The sequence below is a fragment of the Rhamphochromis sp. 'chilingali' genome (assembly GCF_963969265.1).
Source record: "Rhamphochromis sp. 'chilingali' genome assembly, chromosome: 9".
Taxonomy (NCBI): Eukaryota; Metazoa; Chordata; class Actinopteri; order Cichliformes; family Cichlidae; genus Rhamphochromis; species Rhamphochromis sp. 'chilingali'.
The window spans coordinates 7837072-7856112 of NC_137936.1; the positions used below are offsets into that span (position 1 = coordinate 7837072).

Here is a 19041-nt window from a genome sequence, read left to right on the forward strand (position 1 = left end):
GCTCTACATTAAGTGTGTTATTGCCATTGTGGCTGTTCTAACGTAAAAACAGAAGGAATAACGTCTGCACTTGAGGCATGCTTTGAACATATGTATGAGATACAGGAATGGTTGAGAACTTTTCTGAGGATGAGATTTAATATCTGTGGGTGATATTGCAACTCGTTAGAAGCGGTTTCTTTATTTCTTTCTATCTCGAAAGGCCTTTCATTGGATCCAGTCAAGCAGTGAACAGGAATGAGGTTCTCTCACAAATGTGAATACGAACTGGGATTAGCTGTTAGAGGCAGTCTGTCCAAAATCTTTGCTCCCTTTTTTTTTTTTTTTCTCATGATTTCAGTAATCAAGAGCCTAATTACATCAGTGTGTTATTGGTAATTTCCGAAAAGGGATATTTTGACATGCCAAAGCAGCAAAAGCCCAGGTAATGACTTGTCTGATGGACCTACTCCTTTGAAGCCATGCTAGTGAGCCAGCATTCACAATACCACGGACCTGGAACGCGCTAAATGGAGTGCATCCAATGGGAGGTGCATTTCACAATTCAAAAGATCATTGGGGGAAAAAGGTTTTAATGCAGTTTTATGACATGCAGTACTATGCAGAAGTCTCAGGCTACCTGATATTTCTTTATATTTTAGGTTATATTAAAGAAGCCAGACTTTCTTGCAACCTTTGTGGCATTCTTCTTTTTTAAAGCAGTTTTTGGCACTGTCCAGGCTTTGTAAAGTTTTCTTTGGATATTTGTGGTATTTTCACTCGTTTTCAACTCTGCACTTGACCATTTTCAGAGATTTTGAAAGTAGACAAAGGGAGAAGTGGGAAGCCTGTTAAACTAACCAAGCAGCAGCTGAAAATCATGTCCTTAAAAAAATATTAAAAATATAACAAGTCCTGACACGGGACCTGAGAGATGCATCTGGCCCTGCAGTTAACCCATCTGCTGTTCATTGAACCCTCATCAGAAATGGTCTCAGTGGAGGGTGGCATTCTTAAGGAAGGGAAACGGGGACGAAAGACTGAAGTATGCTAAATTACACAACTGAAAAGCTGAAAATCATCTTCTGGGCTGTGGAATTCAGATTTGAAAATTTTGTTTCAAATTATTGAACCAAAAATAAAAGGTCAGGAAAGAGGTATAACAGTGAGTGCCGGTAGTTACCTGTAAAACACGCTGGGGGCTCCGTCATCGTTTGGGCTGCATCTCAGCTGGTGGTGTTGGAGATCTTGTCAAAATTGATGGAATTATGAACTCCAAAAAGTACAGTCAGATTTTGATCAACCATGCAATACCACCTGGAAAACATCTGATTGGCAACAACTTAATTTTTCAGTATGACAGTGTTCCCAAACACATACCTGGATAGAAAAACATACTGTGGAACACTGTCAGTCATGGATTGGCTACCCCAAAGCCCAGACATCAACATTACTGAAGCATCTTGACAGAGAACAGGACAAAAGGCAGCCAACATCCAAAGAAGAGCTCTGAATGTTGTTCAGGGAGCCTGGAGAACTAGTTCAGGGTGTGCTGAAGAATAAAGGTGGTCTTAGCAAATTCGAGTTTTCAAGCTCGTTAGAATTGCGCAAACTCTGTGCTTGCCTTATAAACTGTGTTTTCCTGTATGTTTGCACATGTTTCAATAAATCGCTGCCTCCTATTTCCCAATGTCCTAGCAAACAGAGTGTTGGCTCAAAACCTTTGCTCAGTACTGATCATCAGATCACTACCAAAGGATGAATGCAAGTCCATTGTTACAGCTGACTGGCAACTTACTTTAGTTTAGAGATTCCACCACTCCTCAACTTCAATGTCTTTTAATGCCAAAAACTGGGAGATGAGGAGTAACTGACTGGTATTTAAAAGAAAGATTATTTAATACTAAATGCAAGAAAGACAAATAAAACTGATGGAAAATCAATGAACAAAAAGCTCAGATCTTTACTGTGGTTCATTGCAGGGCTGTTAGAAGTGTTGTCACACTCTCCATAAAAGATTGGATCTGTGTTTTTGAACCAAGATCCCCTTTGGCTGCAGATGACAGCATTAAAGGTTCTTGATCTAATAACAAGTGTCTTTTAAAATCACAAGACATCAAACTGATCGATCCTGCATTGAATTTGATTGGAGTAATTGTGACCTCAAACTGATTAGGCTAATTGTGGACTCTTTTTTTTTTTAAAGCAGGGCTCTGTGAGATAGCTTAACAGAACAAAGGAAGCTATTAGTTATTTCACAAGCGTGGCTATCAATTGAACATGACAGATCACATTAATAAAAGCCATCATGTATTCATTGAAGATGCCCATTTCGTCTAATAAAAATGCATTAGGCTGCTGGTTCCTTTGTGTATATACATTAGCATTGAGTGATAATCCTTGTCATTGATTTGAAATAGACTTCACTACCTCATTAATGGGGTAAACTGCCCTACATTTACAAGGTCACTGAGTTTCTGTCTCTTGACCACATGCCAGTAGTTTATAAATCAATATGTTCCCTTTTTGTTCTGTATTACAGTACCTACACTATAATTAGGTGAACTATATTAAGAGTTAGACAGGGGGAAGGCAGCTTGATGGAGGACAGACTCGGAAAGTGTGACGAGTGCTGAGGTGAAGGCTCACCGTGAGTGTGCCAAGTCACAAGTGAGCAGCAGACTAAAGTTTCACTGCCAGCGTGCCATTTCTTACCTCACCAACAAAGTTTTGTTGTTTTTTTTTTCTCCCCACGGAGCTTTTGTTTACTTGCTGTAGCGCCCATGTCATTGTGTCTCCACGGTTTTGTTTTGGTGGTGTTTAGCACATCAGTTTTTCTTTTTAGTCTTTAATATAACTCAAGCACACCTGATGTTTTTAGTAAATTTGCAACCTCATCCTGAAGACGTTTACTTCATTTTTGGGGGGTTGGATCATTGTTAGAGTGTTTGCAGATGTGGTGAGAAGGGAAGAGAGGGGAAGGGGGGGGGAGAAAAGCTTCATAATTGTTCATTTTAATGGTTCTTGTGGATGAAATTTGAAGACTAGTTTGTTTTGAGGCCTGTGACACATTCAGCATAAGTGAAGAGGATGGAAAAGCCAATTGCTTTGTACCTTTTTTTCATTTGTCATATTAATTCCACTTTGTCTCAACAAGCATAATGCCCAACTGTCTTCTTGTTGACAGCGACGGCTGTAGTTCACTATAATTCGGAAGCATGTGCCACTAATGCTGTCGTGACAGAAGCGCACATTCCTGCAGGGCCAGACTTGCACATGCTGGTGTTTTTAGGCTATATGGCAGTCAGGATGCTGTACATGCCAGTAATATCTGCTTTATATTTAGTCTCAGTGTTTCGCAGAATACTGGAGCGGCAGCTGAAATTATGTTACCTCATAGCTCCCCTCTAAGTCCTCCTTAAAAAAACAGATTAAGGGCTGACTCTGCGAGTTTCCCAGAGGTTTTCATGTCATGTAGCTTCTGAGTCAAGAGGCCCGCTGGTGTATTCATTTACATAGGACAACGGTTCGTGAGAGAGCGGTTCTCTTCTTTGACCTGGTCATCATTTCAGGCTGGGTGTGCTGGCTAAGCCCTGGAGAATGGTGAAATTTGAAGAAGCTAAAGTAACTTGTTACATTACAAGATTCCGGCCATTAGAAACTACATACCAGCTGTTATGTTGTAGCGAAAAATTTGTACCATCCTGTGCTCATTTATATTGTCCAGAAGGTGTGTAACCCACTGTAAATTTACCCGAGTTTGTCCACTTTAGCTCACTGCATAACAGGTTGATATAGGCAGCAGTTTGTCCACCACCTAACTAGAAAGAAACTCGCTTTTGCTAGTTTTGCAGTTCTGAACTGTAGCACCAGCATCTTAGTCCTCCTCAGCAGCGACGTTGTGGAGCTGTGCTTAGCTTGCAGGTACTTCTTCAACAAGAGGAATTGAGCTTTGTAGCAGCTGACAGACTCTTATTATCACCCTGGGTCAGGACAATGCGAATGCTCCAACTGTGTAACTGCAAATCTCTTTGTCATCTCACTAAATGACCTTCACATGCTGACCGGCTCAATGGCCAGATTCCACTCTGCACAACAAAAGGAGCAGGGAAATGTTGGAACACTTCAATAGCAACCAGTTCCTTCATTGGAATAAAATAACAGTATTTGAATTACAAAGCTGACCTTTTGACTTTAAAGTTACAACGAACAAGTAATCTATATACATGGATGCTGTAGTTCATATGTTACACCAACACTGGCTAGCACTGGATTGGCATTTTTTTAAAAAATGGTTGTGGGCCTGAGACTGAAGTTGTCTGTTTTTAGTTATGCACAACTGTTACTTGTAATCAAATCATTTATGATAAGTAATTCAGAGTTAACTTGAATAATGACTAGCTTAATTTGTAAATGGACTGGTACTTGTGAAGTGCTTCTACTCTAGCTGAGCACTCAAAGCATTTTCTAGTACAAGTCTTTATTCACTCATTCACACATATACATACACATAAGTGCTTTGCCTGAAGCCATGTCCACACTAATACGTTTTCATTTGAAAACGCATCTTTTTCTCTCCGGTTTGGCCTTCCGTCCACACTGAGACAGCGTTTTCGGTCAAGGAAAACGCAGCGTTTTCAAACGCTCTCCAAAGCAGATACATTTGAAAACGCCGTTTTGGCGTTGCAGTGACAGTGAACCCGGAGCCTTTTCGAAAACGATGACACGTTTTAGTCATGTGATGCAGTCATGTGACCAATTAAACAAAGATAGCGGAGGGCTAGTGTGGATGTAGCCTAAGATTCATGCAGACACTCACACTTTGATGGCACATTGGGGGCAGCTTGAGGTTCAGGGTACTTTGACATGCAGATTGATGGACATGCATATTCCAGCAGCTGTGGCAGACTATGTAAAATTACAGAGCGAGGTTGGTGAGTCATTAACACCAGCACACAAATGGTGCGCTGGGAGCTTCATGGTGTAATGTGTTGACAGCCCGGTTCTTTTGGTCATGTGCTGAACTTTTTACACGTAAGATTTCCTTTAATAGTTACACAGCAGAAGCAGTACCATAATATACAAAGATGTCTAACCAAAAGATTCAAGGAACTGCTGAAAAGATCTGGCTACTAAGCTAACAGTGTTTGTTTGCTTTCTGCTATGTAGTGAGTATTTGGCCATTTTGAGCAGCAAGTGATATTTTCTTTTGAAGAAACCATGTTTGGCTGGATGTTAATGACAAACAAGGCATGAAGAGAGTTTATTGACAATAGAGCAGTCAATAGTTTCTTATTTTGTTGTTGGGCTACCACAGAGAATTAGGAACATCTGTTTGCTTGCAGCAGTTGTAGCTGGTGAATACAACCTGAAAGTTAGACAGATGCTATCAAAATATGAGTACAATATAGCCCCTGTGTTTTGAAAGTTTCACTCTTTGAATTTAAAAGAATAAAAAGATTAATTAAGATTAATATTGAGTTGTTGTCTATGTTGAATAACTTCCTGCCATCTCTTTGCTCACGTGTGTCTCTCCTGTCTGTTTGTAGGAAGGCGAGACTAAAAGCGTGACCGTTGTCCTTCTTCGTGAGGGCGGCTCTCTGGGTTTTAACATCATAGGAGGAAGGCCATGCGTGGTAGGTTGAAAGCTGAGCAACTTGGAGGTTCCGTCTCCCCCACCCCCTCCCCGGTGATCAGCCAAGTGTCAAATGGCAAATAGTGGAAGTACCACAAGCCTCCTCTGTGCTGACTGCCGCAACTTAGACAGTCGTGCATGTTTTTTTTTTTTTTGACTGTGGATAGATGGACCGCATCTATCAAGTTTTATTGTGTTTATATATTGGTCTGGTTTAGCGGATTTGGCATTACAGATTAAAAAAAAACTATAATTACTTTTATGGGAGTTAAATCTGGGATTATGGCTTCCACCACAGTTGTTTTGTCTCTAATTGAGGGGATTTTGGTGGTGAGGTAAACACAGAGGAGAGGAAAGGGTCTTTTAAACCCAGACTGAACTTTTCTCAGCCGCTTTCTGCCTCGAGGCCCCTGAAGTTAAAGTCATTAATGATGCCACGCGCTCTGCCGAGTGAAGGGTTGGAAAATATCTCAACGCTGGCATCTCCCATACACGGAGCTTCTTTCTGCAGCCGAGGTCTTATTGAAACGCCGTATCTGTTTCACTTCCACTGTTGCAGACTTGGTTTTCCACAGCCACAGTGACGCACTTTTCAGCAGTGACATAGATTATCGCAGTAAAACTTTTTATAGCAGGAAGCTATAAAAAGATCGACATTTAACCGTAGATTTGCTCGTGGAGTTGCTGTGACAGAGCCATGCATCAAACTTGTACGACAGCGGAGATAATACTTGGCTTTTGCTTTCCTAGTGAGCCTCAAATCATCAGGTGGTGTAAGAAGCTACTCATTAGAATTGGAAGTGGCTAATATCCTAGCAGCCTTTGAAATGTGTGTTTCATGTGGCTGTTATACTGGTATGGCATGGTGAGCGCAATCAACTGCCAGGATTTGTGGTCTCCTAGATGAGCTTGTTTGTCTGCAGCTCATGTGATAGCGGTGAGGCAAAGTAGTAGTAGGCATGTTGTGGAACTTGCAGCAAAAGCACTGCAGTGTTAACACTGTACACGATGTCCCTGAAAGAGGAAGCAGACCAGAAATTATTAATTAGCATCTGTTCTGTAACTTCTGGGGTTTCTTTAAGTACCTAGTAAAATGTAGTTGTGTCACAGAGCCCAGCAGGAGTGTGGTACACATTTACATGTGGTTTTAAAGAGAGTACTAACATAGCTGTTAACCCAGACTTAGCTCTGACTCTGGGGTCACGGCCACAGAGTCGGATGTAGGCTACTTCATGCCCCTACAGCATGTCCGCGTGTCAACATTTAGGCCCTTCTGTAGACCAGGGTCAACCCTTTAAGGCCTGGGAAGCATGTGAAGTTAAAGCTTATCCCTAAGTCCACACTCAAGGGTAGGGTTAAAAGGGCATTTCACAGAAATTGCAAAAAGCCATATTTTTTCACTTAGTCTTGTTGCTGTTGAGCCTTCCAGATATTTTTGTTTTCTGTGTGCCCTGATTTGAGATATCTGCCTGGAAATTACTGCTGCCAGTAAAAGAAACTGCTGGCAGTAAAATTTTGTGGATTCACTGGAAATCTCCCTTAAATCTCAAGGCCAAACTAAATGTTGTTTGTGTCATTTATAGGGGTGGCAGCAATAGTTTGCTTGGGATTTTTTTTTTCTTTGTTATTTGGGTGAACTAAACCTTCAACTTTGTAGGCTTGCAAAGCGTTGTACAGACGCTCATGTGGTTTTGCCCACAACAACCAAACCCAGTGTTTCCAGTGTTTTTTAAAAGTACTTTTATTGCGCGATTTATTGAGACTTCTATAGGCTTTCCTTTCCTTAACGAGCCCTGTGAGCGCTGTGCTTCCATTAATCCGCTGAACATGCCTGCAATTTATTCCCGCAGGACGACAACGACAGCACTTCGAATGAAGGAATCTTTGTGTCCAAGATCGTGGAGAAAGGTCCAGCAGACAAAGAGGGAGGCCTTCAGATCCACGACAGAATAATAGAGGTATGTGTGTCCTCCTCTGTAATGCTTCATGTAAATGGGAGGGGGGGGGGGAACTACTGATGTAATGACTGTCTGCACCATAAAGAGGGAGAAACACCAAAGAATCACTCCATCTTTGTGTATGTTTGAGCTCTGAGCTCAAGCTGAACGCAATGCGTGACGTATGGAACCTGAATTAGCATTTTGGCCTTTTGTTGGCGCTCCCGAAAGTCAATCCTGCAGACGGTGAACGTCTCTGATACGATTCTACCAGTCGACATTGGCGATGTCAAGTAGGGCATCATTGCAGATAGGCCGAGATAAACCTGAGGCGAGGCTGTCTGTCTTTACTGTTGCTGGCTGATAGCGAGGGAGAGGAAAAGATGTCTTTTACTTCTCTCGTCCCAGCAAATAAATCCCTTTCGACAGAGCAGCCATGAAGCGTCCCCCTTTCGTCTCTAAACAGAACTTGATGTGGAAAGGCCAGCTCACCCTGAGGTCAACTTGAGGGATCCATTGAAAAACTCAGCATCACAAAGGTTGCTTTTATAGAATGGTTGTCAACCAGAATCGCTCACAACGGCTGCTTTGAAATGAGTCGTTTATGTCAATTGCAAGTGTGTATTACCGCCGGCCGCAAGATGACAAATATGGCTTGTCGCTGGCTTTATTGTTAAACCTCAGTGAAATTGCCCCCGGAGCATTTTTGACCAGCTCATTGCTCACAGAGACGCTTGTGGAAAGTGTTTACACACACGAAAAAAGAAGACTCCCAACATCTGGACTCCGCTGATCGCTCTATCCTGTCATTTATGCAGTCGAATGCTAACTACTTGCAAAAAAAATGCCACAAGTCCTCTGGAGAAAGCCTCACGCTGTTGTTCCAAATAATATGGTTGTAAATCTGGCGACGTCGTGACTGAGAGGTTATGATGTGCTTGTCTTTGGTTTAGACCTCCTGAGCTAACACAGTCAAGTGTCTTGGTGCTCTCTGCAACTTAAGACCTCGTAACGAGGGCCGGTTGAACCAAAAAAGCCACTCAGAGATCAGCGACTCGAGACCTAAAGGGACTTGCCGTGGGCTGCTAGCTGATGTGTGGGGAGATTAGCTCATATGTCACACGAACGTGTACAAGTGTGTGTCTTTGCGAGCATCTGCCCTGCTTGGCTTTATGAGTTTGCGTGCACATGTTTGCCTGGGCGCGTGTAAGCACAGGATGCATGCGTTAATGGGCCAGATGTCGCTGTATTTGGTTACTTGAGAAGGTGTATCTATGGGGTTTAATGCTGTGATAGCCAATCCGGAGCGGAGAGGACGGAATTTGCTATAGGATAATGCTTCCCTCGTGTTTTTCATATTGTTTTCGCGCTATTGTAGGTGAAGCCACAGAATCTCTCCAGTGCAGGAAAGGCCTAAGGAGGTAGCACAGGTTCCTATAAAGTAACCTTTTCTTGACGAGAAGTGAGGGATTGCCATACAATACCCAGCAAATAAATCATCAGATTTAATAGACCGTTAAAGGCCGATACGTCACATTTACGCCATTCATCGGAAGGGAAACCTGAGAGCGAGGCAGCTTATATTTCCAAGGCTGCTTTTTTTTTTTTTTTGGTTGACTGGTTGAAGCAAGAAAGTACAATGTCACGGATTCCTGGACCACAATAAGAAATGTGACATCAAAACACAATTTGCTGTTGCACAGCTTTTATTCTGGACCTGAGGTGACTGGGTCTGTGAACTTTGTTTGTTCGCTGTCAAGAATCAAAGACGATGAAGCCCAAGTGCCTGAAGGCAGTTTCACGGTGTTTGGTAGAAACCAAGCAGCCTGTAACTGTGTCCTGTTTAGCATCCTGTGATGTATGCTGGAATTGCAGGAACAGTCAAACCTGGTTTATCTCGTGTTTTACCAGAGATTGTTTTTCATGCACATAAAATATGATATCCGTGACTGCTGTGTTATCCTTTTTTGTAGTAGTAGTAGTAGTGGAAATCATGCTTGCTTAAGACCTTTGTTTAATTTTATCTGTGCTGCTTTTCAGTATGGTTGCAGGATGTGTAAATATCAGGCAGGGTGTGAGGTTTCCTTTTCTGATTAGGCCCACAGCTAATCATCGGCGCTCAATTTTTACGAGTAATTTTCCAGTTTATCTTTTTAATCCTCCTGCCTGCCCGAACGTTCCCCGAGGCCAAGGTGATATCTTCAGATTGGTTTTTAAATCCATGTTCTTACTTCTGAAATTAGCTCGTTTTTCTTAGACAAGTAGATGGAAAAGTGAAAAGCAGACGACAAACTAACAATCTTTTTTTTGACTGAAGTGGTCCAAGGATAACTTTGCATCAAAGCACGTTTTGATGCATGACGATGGCAACGGAACAACAATAAGAATGAGTCTGTCTATCGTTCTGCTGTGTATTTGTAATTGAATAGAATCAAGTTGGCAGTGAGACGCAATCTGTTTGTGTTAACACGGTAACTAACTGTGATAAACTGGTAAAAGCTGCCTGTTGCCATCTGATGGAAACCTGTTGCTGTGCCCACATACAGAAATTGACATTAACTTTTTCATTCACAGTCCAAGCAGCCCCTCATAGATTTGAAATGGAATAAGAGAGAAGAGGATGGCTACATGTCTGCAAAACGATGACGCTCAACAACATTACTTTTACAGAGGAATGTAACAAGAATCTGACTCAGATTGATTGCAAACCGTCACCAATCTGTCTGAGAGCGATTGCACTTACTCTGAGTTGGGATGTGTTGTTTAGAGGCAGGTTGGCTCTCAGTCGGCGAGAGCAGCAAAAAGCAAATTAGCCCAGTCACCAGGCAACCGCTAATTTATTTCAAAAGGAGGCTGCCGTCCTATTTTTTTACTCTAATTGGCTGAGCCTTAAGAATATAAGTCTCACATTTGCTTTCCTTTTAATTCTGCCATCGGTCTTTTTAACTGCTTGATGCTCTGCTGTGTTCATCAACAAACCAACACTCTCATGTGTTGTTTGCGAGTCTGATAAGCTACTTGCAAAACAAAGTACTGGAGTTTGAATATCAAAACTCTGGGCTATAAGAGGTTCTAAAAAGCCTCAGTCATTCTCAGTGGGTTGTAACTATAAACGATTTTTCATAATGCACCTTTGCACATTTCCTCTGCCCTAAGAGGGGAAAAAATATTGATTAATACAGCTTTAATAAGAAATAATTAATAAATGTGGAATCCTTTATTTTTAGCATCAGTGCCCTCATTTTCCATTATAGTGGAAATGGGAAAAAAAATAGCTTTTTGGGTTTTTTTTTGGTTTTTTTTATCCTAACTCATGAAATCTGATTTGCAAGCCTATAGATGGGATCGTTTTGACAGCCCTTCAAAATCCTGCCATGGGGGCTCAACTGCTCTGTAAAGGACCAATCACATTACGGAGCAGTGAAATGCTCGTGCACCTGTGGAGACAGCGCTGTCATCAGCCCCGCTGTTTTTCTCTACCTGTAGTAGAAGTGTTAGTTCCAGTAAATCTATATGGATGTAACATGTACCTGATGATTCGTGGCTTGTCCTGCTATAACAGGCTCTTAGCGGGGGAGTGCGACAGCAGATGGCTGTCCTCTAACCGAGCTGCAGGCTGGTATGAATCAGCACACGAGTACCTTCTTGTTCAGACACTTCTTTTTTTTTTTTCTTTTTAAAAAAAAAACAACCTTGAGTTGTGTTTGCTTTGGCTCACCTCTCTGCAAGCTGCAGAATCTTAGCACTCTGGTCAGGATCTGCTGGGATTGTGCCAGGATTTGATAAATAAGTTCTGATTGAACCTCGCACTGGTACCCGACTTCCCTAATCATGTCTTCGGGCATGAGTTGACTTTTTAGATCTGATTAAGAATGTTTTTCTCGTGTAAATGTAATCCCAGCATTTTGTCTTCAGCCTCACTTCACACAGATAAAGAGCCTCTTGCTGCTGTGCGTTTTCCTACATAAATGAACTTCCACTCTCTTCAAGCCTCTTTGCTATTCAACGTGACTAAGCCAGTGTCACAATCCCAGGATGGCTGCCCCTGAGCTCTCAGGGTGAACGGGATGTTTTCTGTGTAGGCTCCAAAGTGTGAAGCTAGGAAGAGAACGGAGACGCCTGGGCTGCTGTTGTAAATGTCACCTTGTAAAACCTCAGCAAGGCTTTTTTTGTTTGTTTGTTTGTTTAGGTCAGAAGGTGAACAGAAACAGTTACTTTAAAATAAACAGACACTAGGATAGGGTTGTTCGATATAACGATATATATCGGATGCCGTGTAACTCCGTGTAATAAATACTCACAAAGAAAACGGCGGCCGTTACAACTTATGTCTAAAAATTTATTGTTTCATGCATCGGTTAAAACACTCGACTCCGGGTAAAGGACGCGCAGCTGGAAACACTTCCCGCAAGTAGAGCTGCACGAGATTCACAGAATTTACAGAAAATGTTACATTTTTGTGATTTATATCGTTATCGGGACGATAGAATTCTTATATCGGGATATGAGATTTTGGTCATATCGCACAGCCCTACACTAGGACATATCCGCCTCTACGTGTTACGCCTGTTGTGTTTTTGATCAGAGCAGTGGCTAGCCTGCAGGAATGTGTCCCAGCTAACACAATATTTATATGAATGTGTAACAATGTGTAAACTTGAGCACTAGTCCTAAAACACCCGTATCATATTTATTATGTTCAACACAAGCTTATGTTACTTCAGGTTGGAATAATCGATGGGCTTTGGCCTTGGAGCTGAAGTTAACTGCATCGTAGATGCTACAGCTTGAAGAATTAATTTCAGTTCAATATTTAGAATATAGAACTGTAGTGCTTATTAAGGCAGCACATCTGCAGCTTCTTACTTGGTACTAGCTGCAGGGCTCAAAGGTCTCCTACACTTTGCCAGAATTCTGGCACTGGGTTGTATAATATATGACTGTAGATCATTATTTCTATGGTAAATCTTGGTTATGTTTTTTAACTTTCCCACAGCTATGCTATGGCTGTTTGTCTATGTATAAAAACAGGAAGTCTTTATTTTGTGAAAATTATAAAGTCCTGTTTAAAACAAATAAAAATAACATTAAAAAAGACCAGAAGAGAGAGTGGAGGTGGACGGATGGAGAAGTCATAAACTGGCGGCTAATTACTGTAGTCTTAGTAACAGATTAATAAAACATTAGAGTGTCACTCACTAGAAAATAAACACAATATGATCCAAAAGGCACCAGAATCTCAAAGCAAAGCTTCTACACATTCATATAAATATTGTGTTAGCTGGAGAGGAACAGCTAACACAATATTAGTCTGATGCTTAGGTCTAACGATCAAAACATCCACACCTCCAGCTCCCACACCTTTACACCAACATTACTGTCATCATATATGATGAACTTGTAATCTTGTTGCCGTTGTTAATGGTTGTTTCCAAAATGGGTCCAGTTCTGTGACAAATTGCAGTCAGTTTCTGTCTTCAAGGTGATTTTGGTGTGTCGGGACGGCGATAAGGATTGAGTCGGTCCGTTACAAGTTTGCAGCTGAATGAGCTCAAGTTAGCAATTACGTTGTTTGTGCAGCAAAAATTGATAATCTGTTTACTGTCTACATACATAAAATACAAACTCACTTAACTGCTTACATTCAGAGTCCATCCATATTTAAAAAATAAAAATAAATTCTTAATAAAGAAATGGTGACAACCACAATTTAACTGCTAAATTACAGACGCTCTTAGCAACCTGGGTTTTCGATAGCAACCCAAACAGTTTGCAACCTGTGGAGCGTAGTCCCCTATTGCAAGAAGACACGTCACAGATGAGTTGCGCTCGTTATTGCAGACTGTCTCTTTGCCAACGCGTTCCACTCAATCTGTCTGTGGTTATAAATTAGTCAGCGATTATTTGCAAACCTTCACCAGAGTGATTACAGTCAGTCAGGTCAGACCGTGACTGTTTGGACCAGCCCAGTCACCTTGCAATCGAACGTGGTTGCCCACATGGTGATGATGTCGCACGCTCAATCTCTGGGCAACCATAACTACTTGCAGTCTGTCACCGAATGTGAAAAAATTCAGTTCAGTTTACTTTCCTATTATCACTCAAGAGTAACCGAGCGATTAGGTTGAAGGTGGAGCAGGATCATTTATCTTATAGTCTCGAGACCAAGTAGGCCATGACCCAGTAGGGGTTTGTTAGATTAGAAGTCTCGTTGATAGCTTACTAATTAAACTAACAGGCTATGCGCCCTTTTTTTTCTGGTTGGCTTCAGTAAGGAGGTTGAGATAAAATTGTTCCATTAAAAACTCACCCAAGACGAAGAGATGCGACTTGATAGTTTGGAACGAGTCCAGAAATCTCACAGAAACACTCTGCAGCTATCAAAGTGTGCAAGTTTAAAAGTGAATGAATGAATCTTTGACACCAGTAGGTGCTTTGAGCAAATTTTTCAAAGCAGAGGACACTAAAGAGAACAATAAACTGAAATCTACAAAAAAAAAAATCAGCACTGGTCTTCATTTTGTGATGTTCTTTACAATTATAAAGACAATTTTAACATATTTGTAATATGTGTCAACTGGTTTATTTTAATTGAGTGAAAGCAAATTATATTTTTTTCCAAAACCTCAACTCTGATTTATTTATTTATTCAAGCATTCAGTCACATTCTGTTGTGCACACAGTGTCTGAAAGAAAAACGTCTTTGTTTTATACCCTGACCACCACCAGCACCACAAATATATCTCAGCCACAGAAACACTCCTTGCTTTAAGCCTTGACACTGTATGAGTTGTGTGCTTGCCCACAGTCGAGCATTAAACACCTAAAGCCTCCCCGCAGCTCCTTGAGTATCAAGTCACCAGGTCAGAGAGAGCATAAAACCCAGCCAGATAGCATTTAGCAGTGACTGACATGAAATGTGAAGTGAGCTCTGTTGGAGGTGAGTTCGAAGCACGGGTGTCAATGGCCCTTTATTCCTCCTTGGTGTGAGGACCAGCAAAAGCAAAATGCTGCCTTTTGTCATCGACCCTGTCATTCGTTTCCCTTCAGATACTGTTTGCTGGCAAAGCTTGGTTTCATTGGAGTTGATGTAGTAGGCGATTAAAATTGTGGGATTTGTTGGCTTGTTGCTCATGTCTGGATTTATTTTTTTTAAATGCCATCTTATGACAGACCGGTATGATTGGCTTGTCCCTTATTGTCTCTAACCAGTTGAAACTGCACATGGCCTCTCTAACAGGACATGTGTTAAGAAGTTCCCCAGGCGTTATTTCTGACCCGGAGGCCTATGAGGAGCAGACATAGTTATTTCCCTTAAGGGGATCACATGTTGTTTGGCATTCTGAGGCAAGAAACGGGCCTTTGTCCGGCCCTTTATTGGATTTTGGGCCCCCGTGCGGGAACGACGTGTTTATTCCCCAGATAGGCGAGCTCTGTTGCTCCTGACTGGCCCTGGACAGGATGAATCCACCACAGGCTACGTGGGCCAATCCTAGCAGCGGGCCGCATTCCTGTGCCCCCGTGGTCCAGCTGAGGCAAGAGCAGGACATTAAATCAAATCTAACTTTAAAAGAGTCCATAATCAGCTTCTGGTAGTAGCCAGTGCCCTATGCAGAGCTGGCTTTAAGAAACAAGGACAAGCACATCTTTGTTTCCACTACTCCATATTGGGGGAGAGGGAAAAAAATTAGATTTTAAGATGTGGAGTCATGTCAGTGTAGCGTTAGTGTGAGGTGTGCTTAAACTTCACTGTAGCCAGAAAGCTGCTCCCTTTGTGTGCTTTTTTTTTTATATTTTATTTTTTTTATTAATTGTATTTTCCACTTACTTTAAACAGCTTCTGCCCTTAAAGGCGAGCGGGCGCGTGATGATTTTTTGTGGAGACATACAGTCTGGGGCACACTGTAAACGCGCTCACTCTGCTCCGACACAGTCCCGACTGGCTCCCTCGCTCACAGCTACAGTGGGCTTAATTTATGGTTCCTAAAAGGTTTAAGAACGGGTAGGGACAGATAGGTGCAATTTAGACCAATTTTCCTGTCAATCAATCACTGGCGTTGTGCAAATACATCAGCAACAATCAGCTCCGGTTGCTCTGTCAGCTGCTTCTCATGTCAGCCCCTGACCCCCGAGCACAGACTGCCCACCGACTCCTAATTAACTACCCTCAATTAAACCCTAATAGGCTGATTAACAGACCCTTAGTTGTGCTGTAATGGCCCGTCGTTTCCTCCCAGTGCCCCTCTGAAATGCATCCTGACTCTAGCATGTTAATCACCGCCCACTCCCTCTCACTGTTCCTGCCAATGTCTCTCTCTCACGCTCGCATTCTACCATAGTAGAGACTATCAATGAAATTGCCTTGTTAAATAGCAACAAAAAGGCACACGAGTCACAGTAATTATACCATAACGACACACTTTTCTTTTTTTTTTTTTTGTGATTTGCCTTTTTCTTCCCTTTTGGAGCACGACAATTTAATCATTTCTATTGCATATCAAACAGCAGCGCTCCCCCTCCAAACTGGAAATAGTCAGTCAGTTCAAGAAAACATGTAACTCCTTCCCCGGGGAGACTGCAAGACCACAGTTTAGTACGCACATTGCCACTTCAAACTTCAGTCCTCCCGTCATCCATTCAGCTGCACCAAAAATAGCGCCACGCGTCAGCGTAGCTTTCTCAATATTTGACATGATCACAGCAGGGATCTCACAAGAGAGCAGATCTGAAACAGTGGCACAGTCCTAAAACCATCAGCCTAATGAAAGCGATGACAGTCGTCAGCAGATTTATTCTTCATTATGCAGACCACAGTTTAAAAACTTACTGTTAGTACTTTTAAGAAGTTGTAAATCTCTCTGCTTGGTTTCTGCTGCAAAGAAGCCAGAAGTCTTGAAGTCTTTGACAAAAAAAAGACTGAAAGTACTTACTGTAACATGTAACATTAGGCCTCTATAGTGAACTCCAGTGAACTGTGATAGGAGCATTACGGCAAATAAATAATAAAATAAACGGGGACTGGCGAGGGAGGGAGTACTCCTTGCAGGGAAATCAATTAAGTGGAGAAACAGGCTGCTGAGCTCCGGCAGCAAACTTAAGAATACATGGTAAGGTGTTCCTATGCATGCAGCTTTTGTTTGTTCCATTTTGTAGAGTAGAAATTGAGCCAAACGGTGCCTGCAGTTGTTTCTTGCCTGACACAAGTCTGTTTTTTACGACCGGTGCGTTGATACACAGGGACTTTCCTGTTTTATGACATGGATTCCATCTCTTGTTTGTTGGCGGCAGACACTCTGTATATTTGTTTCTATGGAAATTGCTACTGACAGTGATTTAAACATGGTTTGTGTGGCACCGTGTGATCCAGCGTCGGTCCTCCTGCAGATTATAGGCTATAGATTTTGCTCATCAATCAAAGTGCCAGAGTATGCTTGTCTTCCTCTCATATGGAAGGATTACAGTTGTCGTTCCAGCGAGATGATGAAGTGGACTTCATTTCTTTTCCCACAGCTCTGTAGGACTCTAATCTCAACTTGCTTGTTAATCATGCTCACTTCCATCTGTGTGGTGACATCAGAGATGTTTTTCATGCGTCTCCAAGTCTGCCTGCCTTTAAGATCTCCCTACGTTCTGAAACACTTCATCTCTTCTTAACTCCTGAAATCATTAAACTTAATGGTTCCCCAGAACTTAAAAGGTCCACGACTGACCATCAGCAAGGACAACACAGGAGGAGTCCAGGGTCAGAGGTATTGATTTTAGCATTAAGCCTCCTGGCTTTCTGAGACTTTACATTCTTGGCGAGGTGAGAGGGACGTGCCTTAGGTGGCTGCCCATTCAACCGATAACGGCCAGCAGCGCATGATGAATGTAGCGTGGCGAGCTGTAGTCCACGCCTGCACTGTATCAAGTGCGTCAGTCGTGCTGTCAGTCTTGGTATTCCAGATCAAATGTGATTGGATTAAACCATTGCATTTGCCAATAATTAAAGTATGTATTCAGGAGCATGTCAGAGTAAGCTTGCAGTGTGTGATTTTATTTATTTATTTTTTAACAGTTCTCATATTGTGCCATATTCACGACTTCTATTCTCATGTTCCAAATTGCATCGAAAATTTGCTTACATTTTAATTAACCCACCAGATCGAGCCTAATCAGGCACTGCACACTGCTGCGGCACTAGGGGCCGTTGATAGCACTGCCAGCAGATGTTAGGTTCCTTTTTTTCTTTTTTTGAGGCTCCATTAGGATTTAACAGATGCAAAACACACAAGGTTGACATCACTGTGCATAATTGTCCCTCCTGTACAGACAGATGTTCTGTAATATCTGGGCTAATTGGGATATAACAACACATGCCAACTTAAAGAGAGACCTATTGTCTGTTTTTTTTTTTTGTTTTTTGTTTTTTTCCCCCCCTATACTTTGTCACATATGTACTGTTATGAAAGTGGAGGCTCATGTTGAACATTATTTGAGTTTCAAGTAATGAGCTAATAATCCCAGGGATTATTTGAAAGGATATATCCCTAATATGGCCATCTCAGGAACTCTGCTCTGGAGCCTAGAAGCCCCACCCACCTCCTGATTAAAACTTGATTACGAGGGGCAGCCAATTGCAAGATGGTTGGTTTAAAACGAGAGTGAAGGAAGCTAAAATGGCTTGCTTCACACAGAGGATGGACTGAATGGTTGCAATTTATTCTCATCCAAGAGTGTAAGCATGAAACTTTAGGTGGAATCATTTTTCTCTTTAACAGAATTAATAGCAAATACCTACCATAACATTTTTGCGCACAGCAGTCATGCAGTGCAACATTAGCATTACACCTACACCTGTACACCTGTTTAAACTTCAACATGTTTGGCACCTCCCCTCAGTGTGAGGTGTTCAGCAGTTTGTTGTGGTACAACATGCCTTCAGTTAGACTCACAACAGTAGTTGAGAAGTGGAAGCCTGGCGTCCCTTATCAAAATGTTTTCTTCACTCTACCAGCTAATCCTGACAACACGCCCCACTTTCACCACTCCCATTCTCCCCAGCTCCTCTTTAGAAGGTCTAGCGTGCCCATCCTTTCACCAGCCGACTAGGGGAACTGGTGGCTGCTGTGCTGCCTTTTCTTATGCAAATGTGTGCAAATAGAAAGCATTGTTCATCGGCGTGGCTCTCCGTCTCAGTTACGCCGCTTTGCTCTGGCCTTTCTCTTGTTCCCCTGAGAGAGATGTTCCCTTTCAAGTGTTACCTCTCTGTCTCATTCAAGACTTCCTCTTTCCTTTTTTGACAAACAGCCCGGAGGAATGGTCGGAACCGGCTCATTGAGCAAGCTTTTCAGGGACGTGGAGAAATGGGGAGAGAGAGATGTTCTGCAGGCGCCTCCCTCACACATCCTTGCTTATGTCTTACTTTTTCCCTGCTCTCAAGAGGATGAGTTATTCTATAGCGGGAAGTACAGTGTGCTCTCTCTTGATACTCCCCTTTTCTCTGAGAAA

General features: G+C 42.2%; 1 protein-coding gene across 2 annotated transcripts in view; it reads left to right on the plus strand.

Moving 5' to 3' along the window:
* The window catches only part of pdzrn3b (PDZ domain containing RING finger 3b), a 101452-nt gene that overhangs the window by 2126 nt on the left and 80285 nt on the right, over positions 1-19041 (plus strand). Inside the window, exons 2-3 of one of the 2 annotated variants that reach the window (XM_080892732.1) lie at positions 5529-5615; positions 7465-7572. In XM_080892732.1, coding sequence (XP_080748858.1) covers positions 5529-5615; positions 7465-7572 — 195 coding nt within the window. The remainder of the gene's footprint in view (positions 1-5528; positions 5616-7464; positions 7573-19041) is intronic. The other variant, XM_080892733.1, reaches the window with a different exon arrangement.